We start from the raw sequence: 23974 nt of genomic DNA on the forward strand, positions 1-23974 counted from the left end.
AATTCAGAAAGTACAATAATAAACACAATCCTAATGAAATAATTCTCCTTAATTATGAAACAAAGCAAAAAGCTTATGATAATAGTAAAAGCCTCAAATTATAAAAAAAACAAGAAAAGTATATTATTACAAAATTCATGAAGAAGTAAATTAATGAAATTAGCAGTAAATGCTTTAATTATAATTTTACTAATTTAAGCAAAGGCTTGTCATTTATGCAAAATCCTTCATAATAGAATTGTTATGAAATATCCCGAATCATTAATTATAAAAAAACATAATTGCAACGTTGTTATGAAATAAGCAAAATACTTGATCATAAAAAATGGTATAATCCTCGATTACAAAACTAGGAAATATGCTTATGATTTTAATTAATTAGCATTCTTAGAAAATTATCAAAAATCCTTGGTTATAAAAACATGCAACATCAATAATTACAATGTTCTTATGAAGAAAGCAAAATCCTTAATTATAACAAATAAGCAAAATCAATAATAAAATGAGAAATTTCTTACTCCCAGATAAATGATGTGTTAGGGGCCGATCTCATCGTTGTTCATATTTCTATTATTAAGATGATCTTTATCTAAATGTAGTCCTGATGACTAAATCCTGCTCAGTACAATAAATGAGCCATGTGATCCAAAAGGGAGCGCTAAAGAGAAGTCATGAATTCATTCTATATTTTAAACCCACAAACACCATCAGATTGTCATCATGGCACCAGATGTGGTTCATCAACCTGATGAGCTCCAGATCTACACATCCAGCAGTAGGTGGGTCTGAAACGAGGTTTCCTTTGATCTCAGGATTCAACTGTTCAAATGTCACTAAATGTGATTTGAACATTGAGAATTGTGACACAGAATGTAGAAGATGTATGTCAATGTTAAACGTTGTTTATACTTAATATATAACATTAACATTGTTCCTGGTAGTCTTTGGTTTCTAAGACGCCGGCTGCTTGGACTCTGGTAAACCTGCTCTCAAGTCTAGTTCTAAATGAACCTTTATATCAGGGAGGTGTTTCTAAAGACTCACGTCTTCAGCAGGAACCAATGGGCTTTGAGCTGAGAGCCAGGAAGTCAGAAGAGAGTAACAAAGACAGGCTGTAATAATGTAATATGATATTCTTCTTGTTTAAAGGGAACATGCGTATAAAGTGAGCTGATGGTGGCTGTGTGTTAGAAATCCATCTGGATGTGAGATGAGCTCTTTGGAGGAGCTACTCTGCTCCCTGAGCTCCTTCTTCTTCAGCTGCAGGAACACCCAGGTTAAACTCATCCAGCTCAATGTTCTCCCGTCTGCCCGGCTTCCTCCCCCTTCTGGCCTGCAGAGACATGACAGCACAGTCCTGTGTTCAGTTCACTAAACACAGAGCGAGAGCTTCATTCCAGTCGCTGGTCTAAACAACAGACGTGTGTCAGTACCTTATAGTAGAAGTAGAGGGCAACGTTCTCCAACAGCAGAGTCAGCGGCAGGAGGACCGCTTTGATGATAAGAGGTGTTGGAGTCCAACAGCTCCCATTGAAGCAGGAATCTAGAACCAATGAAACCATTACTCTTCATGTTCACTTCATGTTCACTGTTTGAACCGTAGACGTTATGTAAGAAGTGAACGTAGTCGTCCTGATGTCACTCATTGGTTTGAGGACTGTGGCCGTCGCCATCTTGTTTTTATCAACCAGTGAACAGGAAGTGACCATATATGGACTGAGGAGGAGTGACGTAGAGACGCCGTATACGTCTCTGGTGTCGACCTGTCAATCAGTGTGTAGCCCCGCCCTAAAGCATCCCCTGCTTTATGATCTATTCGACTCTAAATGGAGCATAATTTACTAAATGAACATCATGCTGTATTGAAGAAGACTTGAAACTAGAGCTTGAGACCATAAACTCATGTTTACAATGTTTACTGAGGGAATAAATCAAGAGAGAAGTAGAGTCATTTTCTCATAGACTTCTATACAACCAGAGGAGTCGCCCCCTGGTGGACACTAGAGAGAATGCAGCTTTAACACAGGAAGTTTTGACTTCATACAGAGTTTAAAGTCTTCGGCGGTAAATGTTCGGTTTAAGAGCCAGTCAGAATGAAGGTTTGTGTTTTTGTGACTTTGTTTCATTTGATCTGCGCAGAATAGGGGTCGACCGATATATCGGTCGGCCGATGTATCGGGCCGATATTTGTCATTTTTTAATCTATCGGCATCGGCCGATATCTGTGTTTAGTAGCGCCGATTTATAGTCAGGCATGTCCGCGGGCAGCCCCGTGTTATTGGTACCGGCAGAACGCATGTGAAGGACCCCAACCCAAAACTTGTAATCCTGGGAGATAAGGTAAGGCTTAAATTCTGCTATTTCAAAGTTGTATGGTGGTAACATATTTACTAGGTTATATATGTTACAAGTAAACTATGAAGTGTTGCTTCACTTAGTGAAAGGAAAAAAACAAAAAAAAAAACGAAAAGCATTGAACCGTCGAGAGCTGTAAAGGCTACAGCTGATTGAGTTCACAGGCTCACAGTTAACTTGTCCTTGCTGTTAGCTTGAAGGACTTTACTCGAAATCTAGTAGCAGCTTGCTTGCTTACAGTAATATGTTGGCCCAAATGTTATGAGTTCTGCTTAAATTTTCCTGTATTGGAGTCGAAAAATGTCCCTCTGTTCGTGGGGTGGAGGAGGCGGCATTATGTTGCGCTACGTTATGCTACTCCGCCCCTCTCACAGACAAAACTGGTATGTATGACTCAAGGTTCAAGTCAGAGTTCAATAAATGTTAAAAAAATGTTAAAACAAATTGTGTGCATCTACTTATTATTAGTGTGACGCTTTAGCATGCAAACTAATGGGAAAACTTTTAGATATCGGCCCTAAAAATCGGCCCAAAAAAATCGGCAGCCCATATCGGCTATCGGTTAACCCTGACCTCTAAGTATCGGCATCGGCATCGGTTATAGAAAAACCCATATCGGTCGACCTCTAGCGCAGAAGCTCGTCGCGGGTGTAGGTCAGCATGATTAAAAGTTCCAGTTGTGTGCAGAGAAAGGGGAAAAAACGCTACAACTAAAACGCTGAAGCAGGAACATACAATTACCAAAAAAAAAGAAGACAACAACGAATAAAAATAGTAGAAAAAATACAAAAGTAGCAAAGCTGGTAGAGAGCTGCTGCGACAGGCTGCCGACCTCTGGCGCCATTTTAGTATTATGCTTGTGTTTTCCTGCTTAGTGGAGGAATTTGACAGTGATTGGTCATTTATCCTCTAGCTAGGGGTAGGTTCACAAATGCTATTTTGCATGCTCCTCACTAAGTAACCCCAATGTCATGCTGTTGGTGTCAATGTTGACCCCACAAATTAGCAGAGGGTCTCACTTTGTCTTTTTCAAAGATATACAGAAAAACAACCTTTCCTTATTAGGGCTCGAGCCCCGAGAACGGCGGGCCAGAGTAAGGCCCTATTGCTCTAAAATCCCAGGAAGTCCATCATTTTGATTTTTGTGTGAATTTTCCCTTCATTTTTTAGTCATTTCAAGCGCATTACTTTATCGAACTCCTCCTAGGGAATTTGTCAGATCAACTTCAAATTTCGTCAATACAATCTAAAGCCTTTGTAATTAAAAGCTTTACTTTTAAAAGGAATGGTGTAGCCGTAGCGGGCGGTCATTTTACGAGATTATCCATTAAACAACAAGCTGATGATGTGAATCCACTGGACTTGCTCTAATCAGACACAAACTTGTCATGCTTGATAACAGTCATGGCCCAATTGCAATTTTCTTGGCTTTCTTTTTCTGAGAACTATAATTGACAGCAAGGCACCAGACTAACTTTTTTTCACCATCGTCCCAGAACAGTCCAAGAAAAGTCAGTGTTGACCGTTAAAAATTCTAAATGTTATCCTTAGACATTTTTATTTTCATCTACAGTAGTTATTTGGATAAAAACACACAATTCAAATGAATAAGAAATAAATAATAATGAAAAATCTTGGCATTAGTCATTTTAATAATGTATCATAAGCTGCCTAGAGCTAGTGTTGCTAATGCTAAGTTAGTCAGGTCATGATGCCCTCTCAATATATTTTATATTGCAGTGAAAACATCTTCAAACAACTGGATTTATTGTTTGTTTATTGTTTTATTAAGTGTCTCGCCAAAAACGTTACTTTACAAGATTACATTTAACACACTGCCTTTATGTATTTATCATTTTAGTGGTGCAGCTGGTAAAAGGGGAGCTATTTTTAACTACTTTATATACTAATTATTAAGGTTATATACTACTTAAAAATAAATCATAGGTTATTAGTTGATTTATATTTCGTATTAAGAATCTGAATCTGCAAAGAAGCCTAACTAGTAACTATTTTGTTGAATACAATATTTCCCTCAGAAATCGAATGGACGAGAAGTATTAAATAACATAAAATGGGGGAGCGTGCCCATGGACCCCTCTAGAGGAACCAAGGTCACTCCGCCATAGCCTCACAAAATACTGTGGGAAACACTGTTGGATGTAAGTAAATTATAGGGCTAGGATGATATGTTCAAATCAAATCTTGTTAAATGTAGTTTTGGTGAGAAACTTGAGTAAACCCAGTTGGATGAAGGATATGTTTTCAAGGCAACATAAATAGATGTTAGTGTTGACCTGTTTAACTTCCTAACACTAGCTCTAAGCAGCTTAGAATACATAATTAAAACTACTAATGCCAAAGAAAATTATCAATAAAAATACAACCTTTTATTTCCTAATCCTATGAATTGTGATTTTTATGAAAATAACCAATATAGATGACTTTAACAGGTAAAGGTTACATTTAGAATTCTTGATGGTTTTCTCTGACGTATGGATCATTGACCATCCGCAATTAGTATCTGTGGCAAAAAAAACATGATCGGGGAATCTCGAAATAAGATATATTTGCTCCCTTTTTTCTGCGTGTGACTTTACTGTCTGTGAAGCTGTGTGAAACGAATAACCATCATGTGGTGGTGGAACAGTGTGTAAATGCGACCGGCATGAATTGGTCATGGACGATCAGCTGAAAACTGGACCGTTTCCATCAGAAGCCGACTGATCGGTGCATCTCCGACTCGTTTGTCAGTTCTCTTTCAAAGTCTGTTTCAGGAGAGGGAATGTAACAACTTTCTTAATGCTAATATATACTATTGATATAGTGCAGATACTAAATAAAGATCCATGAGTGTGAAGTCATTTAAACACAGCACAAAGTACTTGTTACTAAATCAGTCATAAATTAGCTGCAAATTTGACACAAACACATAAAAAAGATTACGACAAAACAATTTAAACCGGAGATTTGTTCCCTTATGATGGAAGATGCTCCTCTTCCAGTGGACTTTGGAATCGGTACAGATACCTGATGGAGCTGTGGCACAACCTTAACACAAAGTAGATGCATCCGGGTGAATAGGGTAAACAAATAAACTAAAAGATATAACCGTGAAACTTCCACAGATGATTGCTAACATCAAGGCAATCCGATTTTGTATTACACATTTTCTGAAATATGTTTTTTATTTGCAAATGAGCATTATACTATTCAATATCTGCTAATTTGCATACATTTCCAGAACAGAAATCTGAAAATTGGATATAGCCCGGTTCAAAATTTGAAATTGGCGCCATACATTAGTCCTTCTTTTTGCAGAGTTTAGGAGAAGTATAAGGTTGCAAATAGACTATTAGTAGTAATAGACTATATTATATAGGTTTTTCTTTCCACTAGTCTAAAAAAGATATGCTATGGAAACAAAACAGCCCAAGTTGACTAGTGCATGTAACTCTATATTTATGCCTTGGGTATCTCCCATTAACTAGCTAACTTGGTAACGGTTACTGAACATTGTATCTTAGAGCATGAGTGCTTGTCTGTTATTAACCTGAGTTAATCTGTGATCTGTGAAGTATAATGAAATATATCAATATGCAAATTAGGTCGGAGGACTGGTCAAAGCAAGAGGCGTCTCAGGTGAGAACAATGCAACATTCCCAGACCCTTTTTAAACATTGGCCCAAATGGTGGAGGTGAAAAAAGTAATAAGTGTTAGGACTATTATTTCAAGCCTTCCTTTTTTATTTCTCAAGCAAATTCTCATTATTTTTCATATGTATAAAACTGAGTGCAACACCACAAATGCCTTTGAGGAGAGGGACGGTCATTTGTGCTTTTTCGGATTCCTGTGTTCAGGTGGGTTCCACACCATAAAACTGCCATGGTTCAAAAACATTGGAGACCTGCTTTGCTCTGCTTTAAAAGAAAATCCTCACCAGGAATTCCCCTCACTACAAAAATCTATAATCTTGGCAAACAGAGGGAGGTGCTCAGCAGGTTCCATCAAGAACTTTTCATAAAAAGAGAAGCACATTAAACAAAGAAACATCTGTATTCAACACTGCCTCTCTTACAACACACTGGAGCTGAATGAACATCAAAGCATATGAGATAGCAGTAAATGCTGCTCTGAAACATTTTATTTACAAGCAATGCTTCCCTGTGATGTTCAACCGCCCAATTTCAGCTGGGGGGGGGGGTGCTCCTTGTGAGCACATCTCTACAGGGATTTGGAAGATGTTTCAGGTTTCTGGAGGTGAGTGTGAGGAACATCTGCTTTATTCTGGTGAATCACGCCAATTCTATCCACTTTCATTTCACCAACTTCTACGAAGTTCATTTCTCTGCCAAAAAAAGGTTGAGGCATAAAAATCCCATTTGTGTCTGCAAAGTACTATTTGTAGAGCATTGCAGCTGTTCAGAAGTTCAACAGGTGAGTTTTGGTTGGCCGATCAGTTGTAAACAGTGCAATGGAGGATTCTGACAAAGCAGAGCACATTAACAGTGAAGCTCTTATAGTCGTTTCATACATGTAAGAACATTACACAGCGGGCAGGAGCTCCAGCAGCACAATCAGTAGGATTATATATTTTTTAATATATTTTTGATAATATTGCACTAATCTTAGTAAATGGTAAATGGACTCTTTTTTGATTGAAAGACCTCTACTTCCGGGAGCAATTTTGCCCATCAACATGGCCTAGCGGAACCAGGGATCGAACCGCCAAACTTTTGATGAAAGGAGACCCGCTCTTCCACTGACCCACAGTCGAATAGTCAAATATCCCGATAAAAGCACTATGTCTAGGGATTAAAGAAACAAAGGCAAGTACCTTTTTAATTGCATTAGAAACAGGAGCTCTTAAAAATCTACATTTGAGTAAATATTTTGCAGCCAAATCAAATAGTTTACATGATATTTAACAATTGTTTCTTTGCACGCATGTACAAAGGCAATAAAGGAGTCCATGAATATAAGATATGAGATAATAAGAATCCCTCCTAGGCATTGTGGAGCTTAGTTTATGGCTTTTTGCCGGTTACACAGTCTATGGGTATACTGTATCTCTTGGTTACACTTGTTGTCTTTTTGATTCTTCACAGTTCATATATATTATACGCCCTCTGGCATTTAGGAGAATAATGCAACAAAGCAAAGAGTATAAATGCCTCAGTGAATGCACAGAGCTTGTGGGCCATCTGCTACGATACCAAGCACAAGTATAAATAGAGCTTTATTCGGTTTGAAAGTGTGTAAAACAATCCTAAATCTGTATTCAGATTTGCAGGTGTATTGAGATTTCTAAATGTGCAGACAAATCTTTAAAGTGTACATATATCTGTAAATATGTACAGATAGATTTGTAAATGTGTACATAGATCTGTAAACATATGGACAAATCTGTTAATGCGTATAGAGATCTGTAAACGTGTAAATAGATCTATACATGTGTACATAGATCTATAAAAGTGTAGAGAAATCTATAAATGTGCGTATATCAAGCTGTTAATATGTAGACACATCCGTAAATTTGTACTGAGATCTTTACATGTGTAGACAAATCTCTAAAAGTTTAAATAGATCTGTAAACGTGTAGACAAATCTGTAAATGTGTAAATAGATCAGTAAACGTGTAAACACATCTGTAAATGCCTACCTTGACTTGGTCCACATAGATATACAGATATTTAGACACACAGTCAACACCCACACGGCTGAAATAATGGCTTCATTTTCTAACTGGGGAAACTGGCTGCACGTGTCACAATAATGCACGCAAGGGTGAGACTGCTACCTGTTTTGTGGATATACACAACTGCCAGTAAATGACAGATTGAACCGGTTTGTGAATCCGTTAAGGTTGCAGCTGGGCGGCTTGTCAGTACTTCAACCACAGCACCAATCTCGGCGGAAAACGGTTAATGATCAAAAAAACTGTCTGCTATCGGTCAGAAAAAAAAAATCCAAATGAGCATCCCCGATACAAAATATATGTTGTGCTCCGATAGTGCTATATTCTCATGTAAGTGTTCTGATCAATCAATGTGTCCTTTGACTTGTGTTGTTGTTATTTAGTGTTTCTGAGGCTATCGTCAAGATGTTGCTCTGATGGTCCCGGAAATTTTAAAAGAGCAGCTAAATCAAGAGGGAGATTGATTGAAAGTACGTATGCAAGTATGTATAAGTCATTTTCAAATATTTGTTTAAAAGCATTATAATTAGTCTGATATTGAAACCTGGTTCACATGACCACAGCTTCCTAACACTGACGTTTCAGCTGTGATACCTGCAGTCAAAACAGGCTCCTTTTGGTCAAATTGTCTACTATTTGGAATCAACCCTAGTATCAGAAAACCTTTCAGTCAGTGTCACCATAATCCAGTATGTCCTGTGCCATCCAGTCTAGCCTTCTGTGGCACTCACCTCGTACAGTCCCGCAGTCTGCATCCGGAGCAGAGCTGGTCTTGGCACAGCGTCGCTGCAGCCGGTGTTTTAGTCCCGAGAACGACTGGGAGGGGCCATTTTCACCCACCGGCTGAATGAATAGACTGTCCTCCCCGATCTGTATGAGCCCAGTCTATGCACAAAAACAGAGACATGTACAAGATGAAAGTGTGATTATTACAGAAATGAAAAAGTAGAATTTTGATAGATAAGTGTATGGTGAGTAGAGAGTGTTTAACTGATGAACCAGCATATACAGTACCAGTCAAAAGTTTGGACACACCTTCTCATTCAATAGTTTTTCTTTATTTTTTTCTACATTGTAGATTAATATTGAAGACATCCAAACTATGAAGAAACACATATATGGAATTACGTGGTAAACAAACAAATGCTCAACAAACCAGAATATGTTTTAGATTTTAGATTCTTCAAAGTAGTTGAATGAGAAGGTGTGTCCAAACTTTTGACTGGTACTGTACATAGTTAAAGTTAAGGTCATTATTTTGCGGTATATTTTTTCTTGCTTACAATCCCGAATGAATTAATAGTGATTCTGCCCATAACCAGTTCATGAAAGCCTTTCCATTGCACTTTCATATTCTTTTAGAATTTAGATTTGCCTCTCAAAAGCTCTCAACATGGATAAGGCGCTAAAAGTGCTAATAAAGCTCACAACGTTAGCATTGCAAACGACAGAGAAAGCGCTAACGGTGCTAACGGTGCTAACAGTGATTACCTGAGGGGGAACTGGAGGGTGGGCCCTACATGTCATGACGACATTGTCGGTCAGAACGTAATAATACCTCCGTATGAGAGCAGTGCAAAAGGGAAGCTGTGAGCTAACCGGTGGGACACGTTAACATGCACTTAAAATGTTTTATAGATAAGTTGACTGCTAAAATATTAATGCTCAGTATGTTAAATCCAGCTCCTTTAAAAAAGGGACAGTCAAAGCACCTGTAGTGCTATCTAGATTGTTTTGGAGGTATCAAGATATGGAGATGTCTGCCTTCTCTCCAATATAATGGATTGAAACAGCAATCAGCTAATGTTGCAAAATGATTATTTATTTACTCAAAGCAACATACCTTATTGTGAGCAGTTTTAGGTAGGAACAATGGTTGAAAGAAAATATTACCTACATGAAACCGCTTACAACAAAGCCTGTATATTACAATATTTGCTACATACCATTTCAGCTAATTGAATATACAAATATGTATTTTTTTCAATGAAGGGGGTGAACTGTTGCTTTAACATAAGAGCACCTAATGCACCATTCTGGTGAATCATTCTGTAGAAATGACTACGAGGCATTTGCTGTCCTTTGGATGTCCTTGGATCTGTTGCACCACATATAAATGTCATTTTCAAGACTTTAGCTTAGCTTTGAGAGTAGCCTCTTTTTTTTAACTGAATTGTATTGCAAGGCAACATCTTGGGTCCATGTTTACTTCTCTCAATCAAATACACCGCAACAAAAAATAAACTGGGAAAAATTTGTTAATGTAATCTACGGTAGGGCTGCACAAAATCTGAAATAAAACTGACATTGCAATTTCTTCTGTAATATATAAAGGGATATTCAAAAGTACACACGATTCATGATTTAAAAAATGGGGCTAGACTAGCTAGACTGTAGGTCTACACACTAGATTAGTCAGGGAAAATTTGTTTTACGTTAAACTTCAGTATCAAGCATTCTTTCTATCAAGCATTATTCTGATGATTTCAATTTTATTAGTGATTTCAATATTGACATGAATAAAGCCTTTCGCTTCGACCTCCTCAATAAAAGCCTTTTTGTTTCATTCAGTTTTGAACATGAAGCTACTCACTCTAGTGTAACACACTTGACTAGATTATGTTGCACAGAGAAGACGTTACTGTGTTCTGTCTCCTGTTGAAATCTGTGATGTCAGATCACGTTCTTTTTAAATTTCCTTCGTGACCATCTCAACTTGTGCTCCCACTGCACATTCATGAATTACCTCTATTTTGTAATTAATAACGTAGGTTACTACTTTGAATTTATACTATCCAGTGATGATAACATTAGAATGTCATAACATGTGACCCATATCATGTGCCATGAAAACACTGGATTAACTTTACATTCTAACTTGAAAAGGAACAGGGTTCCTCATATGGCGAGAGATTTAACATTTCCCCCATGGAGGCTATAAAGAATTGTAACCACAAATTATACCACCCTAACATTAAATGATATAACCCTAACACCACCTGTGCAATATTAACCATTCAGGACTGCATGGTGTGCTGATTAACAGGTTCCTTGATTAACACTACAGATGCTACAGGATTTATTGAAGACAAGTCGAAGGGCAGATGAGGCTGGCACAATCTATTCTGGTTGTTCGTCCTAACTTGACAAATAACTCAAGGTACTGCAAACGCCTCCACTGCCTCCAGACCTGCTCTTCAAAACTTAACCAGTTTGTCAACAGATTTTAAGCGAATTGCACCTTATTGTTAACTTAAGCTGCCACTTACTCGCAAGTATAAGAGAATTAGTTTCTGTTTCCGAGTGAGAAAGTCCAGTAAAATGCGACGGGACAGTAACGTTAGTGGTTTTAATAGATCTGTCCTGTGTGCCTTCATTACTTTTTCATTTTAACGTTATGATGTTCAATTTGAGAATTCATCAGTGATCAGCAAAAGTAATGTCTGCAGGGAAGTCTAGTCGAAGTCACAGCCATGCCAGCAGTACTAAGAGCAAATATATAAATGTAAAGCAATGATCACAAAAAAATATATAAGTTCTGTTAGTTAGACGACTCAATGTGAGCCGATAAGAACATCAGGCACACAACACACATTTGACGCAGAGACATGAGGCACCTTGGCTGCCTGCCTAACCTTGTCAGTCACACCTGAAGTCAAAGCTGGTCATGCCCACGCCAGCATACATCTCAAGTATGACTGAAAAAACACGTTGCGGTGGAGCTCTGTCAGGGTCATATGGAAATGTTTACCTCCCACTAGTGATCAGGGTTTTCCACAAATATGTGGATAAGCCAGCTAGGGGAGGCTGCAGAATTACACGCAATACAACCGCACCCAATACCGCTATAACAAAAGATGTTGACCTCTCGTCAGTTGAGCCTAATAAGCAACGATGACCTGATGCACAAACAGGTGAAATCCATCAAAACAGGCAGTCTCCACTTTCACTCGTCCAAAAGAGGCTGCGTTGTCATTTACACATACATCATCAATTCATTTAGCTGTGAGGTGTCAGCTGTGTGTCTGCTTGGTAGACTCTGTCAGGGTTTATCCAACATATTGTACCTTTAGCGAGTGTCTGATCAAGAGATGGAGAGTGCATGTGACGGTCAGTGTGAAGTCAGCAGTAATGATTAAAATGAAGAGGATAAGCCCCAAAGATGGAAAAAATCTCCAGCTGCTCTGGCATATTAGAGGGATTAATCTTTTATTTTTATAATTATTGCAAAACATTAAAAATGATTAAGGTTCGATCTGTACAAAACAAAGATGTTTACTTAAGTCTGTAGAAATGAATGTGTAGGCCAGGACATCTTTGCCGTACAATGGTTATAAAATTGTTTATTGACACAGGTGTGGCCTTTAACACGTAACAATATGTGTATTGGTAGTGAATAGTTCGGTTTGGGACGTTCTGTTCCGTATATGTGCCATCCTTTCGTTACCCCTGTGACCCAAACTGCTGTTTATCTATACTACCCACAGCCGTAATTCTGGAGCTTTACCAGTTTTCCCAGAATTTTTTTGCAGCGCACCAGTTACTATCAGCTACGCCAGCAGTGTAATTGTGATTCCCACTTTTCTTCTTGGCCAGACCCACTTTGAGTAGCCGGTTGAGGCAGAGACGATAGTAAAAGGTATAGGCATTGACCTTGAGTAGTAAGGGGTCGGGATAGCCCATCGGTCAGGCCATAGGACACGAACAAATGAAGTTACCAGTACCTCGGTGAGCATGGACGCATGGTCAATCCTAATGCTTGAATGCTGCACAGGGCGGGTCTAGCGAGGTTGAAGAGGCCTGATGTGACAACTGGAGATTCAACTGGAGATTCCTTTATTCTTTCCCCGAGACATTCTTTTCCTCCCCCCCTCTCTGGTATTTCATCTCTACAGAGGAGGTTTCAATACACTTTCGCAGAGACACTCCCAAACCCCCCCACTCTATAAAGTCGTCAGGTCTGACACTCCACAGGCTGAGAGGAAGATCTCAAGTCAAGGAATCAACCATCTGGCTTTCAAAGGTCACAGGTCATAAATTACTGGGGTCAAGATAACAGGAACCAACTAAGTATCTTGCAATTATTCTCTGTAGCTCTGTATAATACTGTATAAGTCTTTGGAGTATTCAATAACCCCACTCAAAGTATCTCACATTTGATTTCAGGAAAATACGTCTTTCTCCCATGTTTATGACGTGGGAAACAGAGTTAAAACCATTTAATGTTTTTCAAACCAGACTCATCATGTGACCATACTGCCACCTAGTGGTCAAGTGGTAATAGCGCAGATACGTGTCAAAGTGACGAGATGTTGTGGCGCTAATAAGTCACGTGACCGACGCACATTTCTTATCTGCATTATCTGTGTGTAAGGTTTATTAATCTCATAGTGAAGAAAAGTATGTGGGTTATTTGTTTAAAGTGTTAGATTAGTCAATTTACTAAAACAGGAACCCTCCAACACTAGAAGACAAAGAAATCCGAAATCTGGGCAAAACAAAGCCATAAATTAAGCCGCACCCTACGACTTGACACCTCTGCTTTGACAAAACAAGGAACATTCCCTTGTCTGCCCTCTTATCCTTTTCGTTTTCGTCCGTGTTGGTTGTCTGTCTTGTTAAGGAGCTTATGCACGCTCCCGTTATTTTTATTTTAGAACAGCAGTTTTTGTCAATACCTTTTCTCTTAAAAACTCCTTTGAGCATCTTATAATTATTCCTTTTAAGCAAGCCTTATTTTTGTTTTAGTGTATGTCTGTTGACCTCTTGAGATATCAACTTTAATTATTATCGTTTAGGCCAACAAGATTAGTTTGAGAATATCAACGAGTAGCCTAAGTTATCAAATTATTCAGAGCAATATCCCTTCTCCAAACACCAAACCGGATCCAACGCCCGCCTTGAAGCGAGACACGAAGAATTCCGAAGACAGCGGAGAGCCACCGGTCCTTGACCCATCACCCTGCATTCTTCACTTCCGATGGAACCAAAAGGTCCGCCGGCAGAGCTGAGACTACTACAGAGCGGTTGCTTCCGACCGCGGTTGCTTCCGACCGCGGAAGCAACCGCAGAAGGCGTCTGGACCCCCACTACTCAAAGTAGGAAACTATCAACGTTATTATGATCCAGAGTTGGCTTCGGAGATATATGTATAGAGGCTCTGAATAATAGTAATTTAGATTGACCAGGTAGAGTAGGGAAAAGAGTGGAGAGGAGTCCGCAACTTTTCTTCACTATTTGATATATTGCCCGTTTATTTGAAATCAATTAATTCATGATTTGTATTCTTGTTTAATTATTATATATATCTTGTCATCCATTCATTTAATCCTATTAGAAATAAATGACCCATTTATTTATAATTTTAACGTAGTTATTGATAATCGCTACACAGGCTTTGCCTAGAAAAGAATTGGGATTCATAATAACAAGTAGACGCGCTGCAGCAAACATCAAGCTTAATAGATAACGTAGGGAAGTAGGGTTAATCTGTGGCAATGGGAGTTTACATGTGCATTTAGTCAGTCTCTGTGCTGCCCTGTATAAAGAAGCATAAGCTACAGCCCAGTTCAGGAATTATCAACAGGTCAGAGTGCTATGATGGAGCATTGCAGAATCAGAAATATTATACATTTAAGACATTTCTGTTTCGTCTTCTTTTTATTATTTATCGATTTTCATTGACAATATGCCAGTATTTGAGTGCCTTAAAGTAAGAATCATGGCCAATGAACAAATGTTGAATGTTTAATCAATTCAAAATAAATGAACAAAAAAGTTATTTTCTGCATTTTCTTTGTTTTTCCTACTAAATCGAAAACGTATCGAACCGTGGCCATAAACAAAAAACCTTGGTACTACCGAGCCAGGAATATTGTGTAACCTTTAAACCTCGGTGTTGGGAAAATAGCAGATCAACTTATTGTGATTTCAATAACATTTTTGATTAATTTTGCAGCCTTTACTGTAATAAAGAGTTGTCTGCCTTAATAGGTAATAAGCCAAGTTACAAAAGGCATTGTGCAACATTTTGCATTTTTAGCATCTCGCATTGTAATGTTCAGGAAAAATAGAATTTATTGAGCTTTGAGAATTATTTACATTTCAAGTATGTTTGCCCCACCTCCTTTTAAATTAATCTATTAAATGGAGCGCTGACCAGGACCTTGGCACCAGGGCCACCACTATAGGGGACTGTGAGGGGCCTCATCAACGCACCAGATTCCAACAAACGGTCCTGTTAGCAGAGGGAAGTGAATATTTGATAGCTCACCACTTGCAATAAGGGATATTATTACATACTCCACTTTAAAGACCCATCTAAAAACAACGGCTTTTGGCAAACCATAACTGTGATGACTCTTAACTTGACTTTTAGCACATTCTATTTTGTCTTTTCTACTTGTTTATTGTATATTTCTAGCCGTATATTGTCACTTTAAACGTTTGTGTTTTTGATATCTGCCTTAGGACTTGTATTTTATGGGATGTTCATTAACCTGCTCTGTCCCTATCCAATAAATAAATAAACAGTGAAATATGGGGATTGAGCTGTACTTAAAAAGGTCAATAAATAACCTCCTGTTTAAGTAAAGTTTGTTGGAGTTTCAGACATGCCATTCATGCTATATCATGCACAATATAATTGCTTCACATATTTGACAGGCAGTTCGTGTTAATTTCGAAAGGAACCATGCAGTTAGATCTAGTTTTGCAAGATCTAGTGGTTCTTAAAAAGGCATTTCATTTGGAAAATTGACTTTGGGCTTGAATAAAATGTGCTTGGCTGTAGCCAAAGTTTAAACCCTGGATCCTTTATCAAAGCGGTCATTAAAAAAGCTCTGTTGTTACTGAAATCAAGACATTAAGCCAAAGCAGAACGAAGAAATTATATAAATCAAATCCGATCAGCTAAGGTCAAGTGCAAACAACCGTTCTGCACTCTTTCTAGCACATGATTGTGTGAGGTCTGCACAGCAACAATGGCAGCAACAAACAGGACAATGCAGCCTCTTAGTGCAGCCTCTATGAGCAGGCCTGCTCTGACTGAAGAACTGTGGTATGCCATAAAATAGAGCAGCAACTCAGTCCATTCCAACGTTTGCACAGACATTCCGCTCCCGCCCGAGCCTCTGAACTAACAAATGCTGGTAGCTAGCATAATGTGGACTGGAGGATGGATTAAAGCCTTTCTACAGCTCCACAAACACAGCAACATGATACTAGTCATAGGCATTAGCTGGAGAGAGAGGTACATCACTACAATAGACAGCTGTGGTTGGGGATGATCGGAGCTGCTATAAATCCCTCCTTCCCTAGCTGGATGTTTGAATTCATCCTTCAAGTTCAGTTCAGTACTGTGAGAAACTGTAAATCGGAAAACTAACACTCTTTCCAATACTTCTGTTGTTTATAATTATTAATATTATTATTTTATTATTATTATTATTATTATTATTATTATTATTATATTAGCTACATTCATTTATATTATACTTCCGGTTTGGAGCATGGTCCCAAGAGGCTTTTTTTTAAGTCCATATTAGATACATGTGCCTAGCAAATTTCATGCATCTAGGTCATACTGGGCTGGGGCAGCTTATTCGAAAATTTGTAGGGGGCGCTATCGAGGCAATTTCAAACGGCAAAGCACGAATCTGATACGAAATATTTATTTACACCACCTATTACACATGTGAGAAGATCCATGAGTTTATGAGCATCCCAAGCCACAGAAAAATCAACTTCCTTTTTCATGGCGAACAAAGCGTTGCCACGGCAACGGGGTTCAACGAAAACTCACTATATTCAGGATGATGCATCAACAAGGTCTTAAGGCTTTCCTTACCAAATTTGAAGTCGATCTGGTTCACTGGCTAGGAGTAGTACATCAACGTATAACGCTTGTCGTTTCCTTTTGCCAGTAGGTGGCGCTATGCTTTTGTGAATTTAGCATAGCGTATAATCCGGTTGTCCTCTACTGTAATATGTCTGCAATTTCTTTAAATAAACTAAAGAATCAAAACTAGTCAAAGAAACAAGGACTTGAAATTTGACCCTTTGACAACGGTGAGATCTGACTTATTAAGACCTGAGGGTTGCCTCAAAAGCCTTAAAAGCAAGCTCTGGAAGATGAAACTCTTAAATATGACAATTATGTTGCAGGGTATTGTAATTTGTTTCACTAAAGACTTTCTCATGTATGTACAATGACCATTAAAGGCCTTAATTCACATGACCATGACATCTTTGTCAGCTTAACGTAAACATAGCTCATTTTAGGCATTTCGGTGTTGATTTCTTGGGAGGACAATCTCAAAGTGTTGGAGCGTTTCTTATTGGGTTTTGACATCTGTTGATATATAGTAGCAGACAATATATATATTTGTTATCCTTCAAAGATTTTGCTTATTTTGCCGTTTTTTATCACAGTGGCTCTTTTAACATCTGTGTCTCTGTTAGGCTTTCAGCAAAATGTTGCCTGTTCGTCGTGTTAGGAAGCGTCAGTGCTTCGTCGTAAGCAGAGTCTGAGGGACAACGAAAGATTCGAACTCCCGTCGGGGAAAGGATTATTTCCTGACCGCCAGTGGGAGACTGATGAGACGTGAGGAGACGGGGGTCGAGCACAGAGAATCTGGAGAACTGAACGGCAAATGCCCAACCCCGCAAATGTTGACAATCTCACATTAGTGCATTGGAACATTAACGGCTGGACCGTTTGGAACTGTGAGCTTAGACAAATAACACTACTTGACCATAACCCTGATATTATTTCCCTTAATGAAACGCATTTAAAACGCAATGAAGTCATCCACTTACCTGGTTTGGATCCAATCGAACAATGCACACGAAGGCAGTTCAAGGATCTGGTGGTGTTGGTTTTCTAGTTAAGAACAGACTGTTTGAGTCTTATGTAGTTAAAATAAAAAGGATAAATCTGTTGAAGGGATACTAGAACTACAATTTAAGAACAGGCTTTCTGGATACTGTTTTGTTATTTTTACCTGCTATTTACCCCCCAGAAGGATCCACAAGATCAACTAGTTCTCACTCCTTTTTTGGCCATTTAACAGTTCAGATGTTTAGTCTGTCGGACGTGGATGCTATATATTCGTGTGGGGATTTCAATAGCCGTATTGGTAGCCTGGACGACTGTATTCATGATGTGGATAATACTCCTAACAGAAATAATTTAGACAGCACTGTTAATAATTATGGGGAAATATTAATTGAGTTCTTGAGAGATTCAAAATGTTGTGTATAAAATGGGAGAATACCGTATTTTCCGCACTATAGGGCGCACTGGATTATAAGGCGCACTGTCAATGAATGGTCTATTTTCGATCTTTTTTCATATATAAGGCGCACCAGACTAAAAGGCGCATTAAGCGAAACAGTCAGTCAGTCAAACTTCCTCCACTTCCGTACCATTGATTCATTAATGTTGAATTCTCTCGCAGCTGCTCTATCCCCATGTTCTACTGCGTGACTGATAGCCTTGACTTTGAAGTCCGCATCGTAAGCGTGTCTCTTGACAGGTGCCATTTTGGGGTCCTTATACACACACACTGTAATATTATGGCGAAGCACAGTATGTATTACTCCGCGACGCTCCTGACTACGGTAGCCGTAATGCTGCAAGCGGTGCGGCTTTGTAGTTTACCAAAGTCGTACTAAAACATTTTGACAGAGCGCCGTGTACCACACAAAATCGGTCCGAGGTCAGTAAGCACAACCAGAATTAATCCATATATAAGGCGCTCCGGATTATAAGGCGCACTGTCGTTTTTTGAGAAAAATAAAGGCTTTTAAGTGCGCCTTATAGTGCGGAAAATACGGTACCTTCGAGCAAGGAAAACTTCAGTTTCAGTTAAAGGGAGAGCAGTAGTAGACTATATTATTGCCCCACATGAGGGCTTAAATAATTGTGTTAAGTTCTGTGTCTTTACCCCAAATTAGTTAATTGAAAGATTAGGGGGAGAGGGCTTCTATTTACTTGGTGATAGATGTAAATTATCTGACCATTCTTTAATAAGAATGGTCAGATAATAAGTTTCAAGTAAGACCTTATCAAGAGAAAGATGAATTGCATCTGCCAAACACCACAAAAACGTTACAAAGGCATCTCCCTGATTCATTTTTGTCCTCTAACCAATGTAATAATAATACATTTTATTTATAGAGCGCTTTTCAGAGTTCTCAAAGACGCTTAAATGTAACATAATATTGCTGGACCTTATTGATCAGCTGGGATGTATTAAAAACAGCAAGAGTGATCTGGACGCTCGGTATGATACATTGAGTGGCTTGTGTCTACACAGCTTTGAATAAAGGTGGTAAGAGAATATGTAATAGCCATAAAGGCTTTAGAAAAATCGTACAAACCTTACTGGAACAAAGACTTGCAGACTTTATGGGACAATCTAAGAAGGGCTGAAAAATTATTTCTAAGATCTAAGGACAAATTCCTGAAGGAAGGGCTGACAAAATTTAAGGAAAAGCAAAACAAATTTGATAAGACGTTCCGTACAGTGAAACATAAATTCAATAGAGGGCTTTCATTGCATATTGATGATGTACAAACTCATAATCCCCAACTATTTTGGAATGAGATTAATAGATTGGGACTGAGAAAGCTTAGGCAAATACCTATGGGAGGTACAAATAGAGAATGGTGAATGTAGTTCTGTCTTAGGGGTTGTATTACAAAAAATGGGAAAAGGACTTTGCAGATTTGTTTTCTGGCAGCAATAATTCATTTGATGATGTCTTTCTAAAAGGAAAAAACAAGTTTAAAAGAGGTAATGGAATCTTAAATGAAAGCAGACATTAATAATTGTAATATGTTTCTAAACGCAAATTTTTCTATTGAAGAGGTAAAAAAGGTAATTGGTAAATGTAAACTGAAAAAAAGCTACTGGAATTGACGATATTTCAAATGAAGTGCTGAAGTCTCCTAGGCTATTGAAAGTGTTGTATGAGTTGTTTCAGTATTGTTTTGACAGTGGCATTATTCCTACACAGTGGCAGAAATCTGTTTAAATTAAACCTATTCTTAAATCTTCCCAAAGAAATGACCCAAAGCTTCCTCTCAGCTATAGGGGTATAAGCCTTATTAGCTGTGTATATAAATTATATTCTTCACTTTTACATGGCAGACTTGTAAATCACCTTGACAGGACAGATTTTCGAGCAAAATGGATTTAGAAAAGCCAGAGCATGTGTTGATCATATATATGTAGTCACTTCTATTACACGTGCAAGGATTGAATCCAGCTATCAGAAGATTACGTACGCATAAACTTTTCAAAACGGTCAATCATGCAAGACCTAAAGGACTGTTTGGGGGTGCATTTGAATAAAAAAATATCTGTCTCTACAGACCACCATTGTTCCAAATGGGAATTTTATGAGCAGCTTAATTCCACTCTTCTCAGTCCCAGATTGATTTGATTTTTAGCAATAAACCAGAAAGAAGGATCAAATCATACAATATGGTAACTGGTATGTCTGACCATAATTTAATACTTTTAACAAGAAAACTTACAAAGAAGGAGGAGTATGACAGCAACATCTTCTTATCCACGATACAGACCACAATTAACAGTTTCATTAAGAAAGCCAAAATTAACACACTTCCATGGCTAAATAGTGACATCTGGAATTTAATGAAAAAACGGCATTAAAACTGGCACTCAAGTCTAAATTAGGAAATGATGGGCAGAAATTCACAATGCTCAGAAACCAGGTAACAAAAGAACTCAGAAAAGCAAAAGCTAATTTTTTTATTAAGATAATAATAATAATATGGGATAATCTAAAGAAGTTAACAGACAAACATAACAGCAATTCAAGGAAGCAACTTAAAATTTATGTGAACGGGTGCCTTACACAAGATGAAGTTGTAATTTGTACAGCTTTCAATTCATACGTTATCAACTCAGTGGAAGCTCCAGTATTGGTCAATTTGATCGTACACCAGTAAATGAAGGTCAACCATGCTTCTCTATTCAGGATATCTCTGAATCTACTGTCACCAGAGTTCTAGGGCCAAAGATGTTTATGGAATTGACAATATTTTTCTTAAATCACAAGCATTGTCAACAAATTTCAGGCAATGTGTGTTTCCGAAAGGATGGAAATCAGCCATAGTAACACCCATTTTTAAGTCAGGAGATTCAACCGATGTACCAAAGTGAGATGACTCCAACCATGCAGTGGACATGAGGCTTTTCCATTCTATTAGAAGGGTTTACGGTAATGTCTGCTTGTGATATGTTACCGCCATATCACATGGCGGTAACATATCACTGCCTATAAAGATAGGTTTGTTTCTATCTTTAGAGGTTTAGACGGTAAATTGACTGTACTTGTAGAGCGCTTTTCTAGCCTTTCGACCACTCAAAGCGCTTTCACCTGCACATCAGGACTCTAATGCTGCGTTCACACCAAAAGCGAAGCAAATATTCGCAATGTTTTCTGAACGGAGCTCGGATCGATGACAGAGTGACAGGAGGAGAATCTCAAAGCTGATTGGCTTTCGCAACACAGTGTCACGCAAATTTTTCGCCGGAGTTGAAATATTTCAACTAACTAACATTCACACACCGATGGCGCAGCCTTTCGGGAGCATCTCGGGGTTAAGTGTCTTACCCCAAGGACACATCGACATGGGACTGCTGGAGCCGGGGATCGGACCGCCGATCCGTTGATCCACTGAGCCAGTCATATAGAGTAAATGACCCCATAGTTTTTTCATTTTTCATTAATTATCATAAACCTCAGCTGGACAATGGTGTGCTCATTCATAGTTGGACAGCTGAATGCTTAAACTGTCCCTGAGGATATAAAGAGGAGTCCAGGACTAAGCCTGAACCCCTACTTGCACACACACACACACACACACACACACACACACACACACACACACACACACACACACACACACACACTTTGCACAAGAACATTATTCCAAAATGCCAGAGATGATATGGAGCTTCTGATGAGAGACTGATTAACATCCTGCTTAGATTTCAGCAAAAGTGCTCACTTAAAAAGGGTCTGGATCTCAGCTGCTGGGGCCTTTTTCCTCACATGAAAGCTATTAACGATTTAAAAAAAAAAAGAAAACAGGAAGATTGGACTTACCAGGCCGCCGCACGTGCTCAGCGACGCCGCGGAACCCGTGTGGTTGATGACGTAGCCGGAGTAGAAGCAGAGCTGCTTCTTGGACAGGAGGCTCACTGCGGCGCGCTGCTCCCCGCCGCGGTGCCGCCTCTCCTCCACCACGAAGTCCGGGGAGACGAACGCGCTGTCCCACGTCAGGTTTAAATACAGGGTCCTTCCGAAGGCGGGTACTGACAACACTATGTTGTCCGGGTCGGAGTGTCCTCCTCCTCCCCCCGTCGCGGTGGCATTTAGGGAGCGCTGTCCGCGGCGCCGCAGCGCGCGTAAAGAGTGGTCGGAGGACAGGTGTGTCTCCTGACCGGACAGCAGCCTGGGAACCACTTCATCCGTCTCCTGCTCGGACTGGGCTGTGTGTGTGTGTGTGTGTGTGTGTGGGGGGGGGGGGGGGGAGGAGAGAGAGAGAGAGAGACACACACACACTTTCCATCAAACAGCGGCAGACATAGCCTCCTGTCCTGCCTCCGTGAACCGACTGAACCGTGCGCTCTCGCAGCCACGTTACACCTCTGAGTCTGCGGTACCCTCTCTGCTGTAGTCGGCCTCTGTCTAAAGAGCCACAGGCGTAGACCTACACAGATATATGTGGAAGTCGGTACTTACCACTCAATCCGATGCAGAGAAGAGAGAGGAGCACATGACTGACGTGGCCGCTGCTGTGCATGATAAAAAAGTAGAGCAGGGTGGAGAAAAAAACACCCCTGGAAGACCCGGGAGGACGGTGCAGTTTTTCCCTAAAGTTGGAGAACTTTTAGTAAAATTCAGACTGGACCGACTTCCCAGCGTAGGATACGCCTACAAAAGCCCGGGCCGGCCTCTACTCGGGTCACGTTAGTACCACCCAGAGCCCTGTAAAGAGAGAGTCGCGTCATTTGCGTTCACTGCGATGGACCATTTATTATTATTTTTTTACAACAATGGCGGCTCATGACCTCACAATACTTCCCAGCAGCAAATTACTAGCAGAGCAATAAAGTTAACGTAGAATTAACGGTTCGTGATGGACCTTTTTAAATGGTAAATTGTTGAAAGAAAGAGATAATATCAACTCGACGGATTGAAATGAACGTGTGAAGTAAAAGCATGTTATTGCGTCTTCCCACCTAATTTAGTAGATTTCGAGAATGGTAACAGATAAGTTATCACAACCTACAACTGTAATCACAGCCCGTGAAGTCTAAATTATGTTCTTTTAATGGCCACGTGTTTTTTTGGAGGGGCCGGAGGAGTGTAGCATTCAATTCAATTCAGTTTATTTTGTATAGCCCAAAATCACAAATGCACAAATTTGCCTCAGAGGGCTTTACAATCTGTACACATGCGACATCCTCTGTCCCTGAACCCTCACATCGGCACAGGAAAAACCCCTTCAACAGGGAGAAAAAAGGAAGAAACCTATGGGAGAGCGACAGAGGAGGGATCCTTCTCCCATGATGGACAGAATGCAATAGATGTCATGTGTACAGAATGAACAGCATAACAGAGTCACAACACATTCAACGTATATGACATAAATGATTCATATAATCACAGTAGTAAGCAGAGTAACAAAGGAAAAATTAAGAATACTTATAAAAGCAGCAATCACTATAGTAGAATTTAAATAATGATATAGGGAATAGCATTAGTAATGTAACTAATAATAATCGAAGTAGCAGTGGGTGTCAGCCGGGTCACAGCAGGAGGCAGGACCACGGTCCAGGGACCACAACGATTCGTGGAAACCTGCGAGGCGA

The 23974-nt window shown here is 39.3% G+C and overlaps 1 protein-coding gene across 2 annotated transcripts in view; it reads right to left on the bottom strand.

Moving 5' to 3' along the window:
* adamts17 (ADAM metallopeptidase with thrombospondin type 1 motif, 17) overlaps positions 1-22990 on the bottom strand; it is a 117267-nt gene extending 94277 nt beyond the window's left edge. For both annotated transcript variants that reach the window (XM_054614864.1, XM_054614872.1), the window contains exons 1-3: positions 22842-22990; positions 22203-22588; positions 8786-8939 (exon numbers count right to left, since the gene is read on the bottom strand). In XM_054614864.1, the coding sequence (XP_054470839.1) occupies positions 8786-8939; positions 22203-22588; positions 22842-22902 (601 nt within the window). In that variant the 5' untranslated portion in view covers positions 22903-22990. The remainder of the gene's footprint in view (positions 1-8785; positions 8940-22202; positions 22589-22841) is intronic.
* Positions 22991-23974: the final 984 nt, after the last annotated feature.

The sequence above is a fragment of the Anoplopoma fimbria genome, chromosome 2 (assembly GCF_027596085.1).
Source record: "Anoplopoma fimbria isolate UVic2021 breed Golden Eagle Sablefish chromosome 2, Afim_UVic_2022, whole genome shotgun sequence".
NCBI classification, from domain to species: Eukaryota; Metazoa; Chordata; class Actinopteri; order Perciformes; family Anoplopomatidae; genus Anoplopoma; species Anoplopoma fimbria.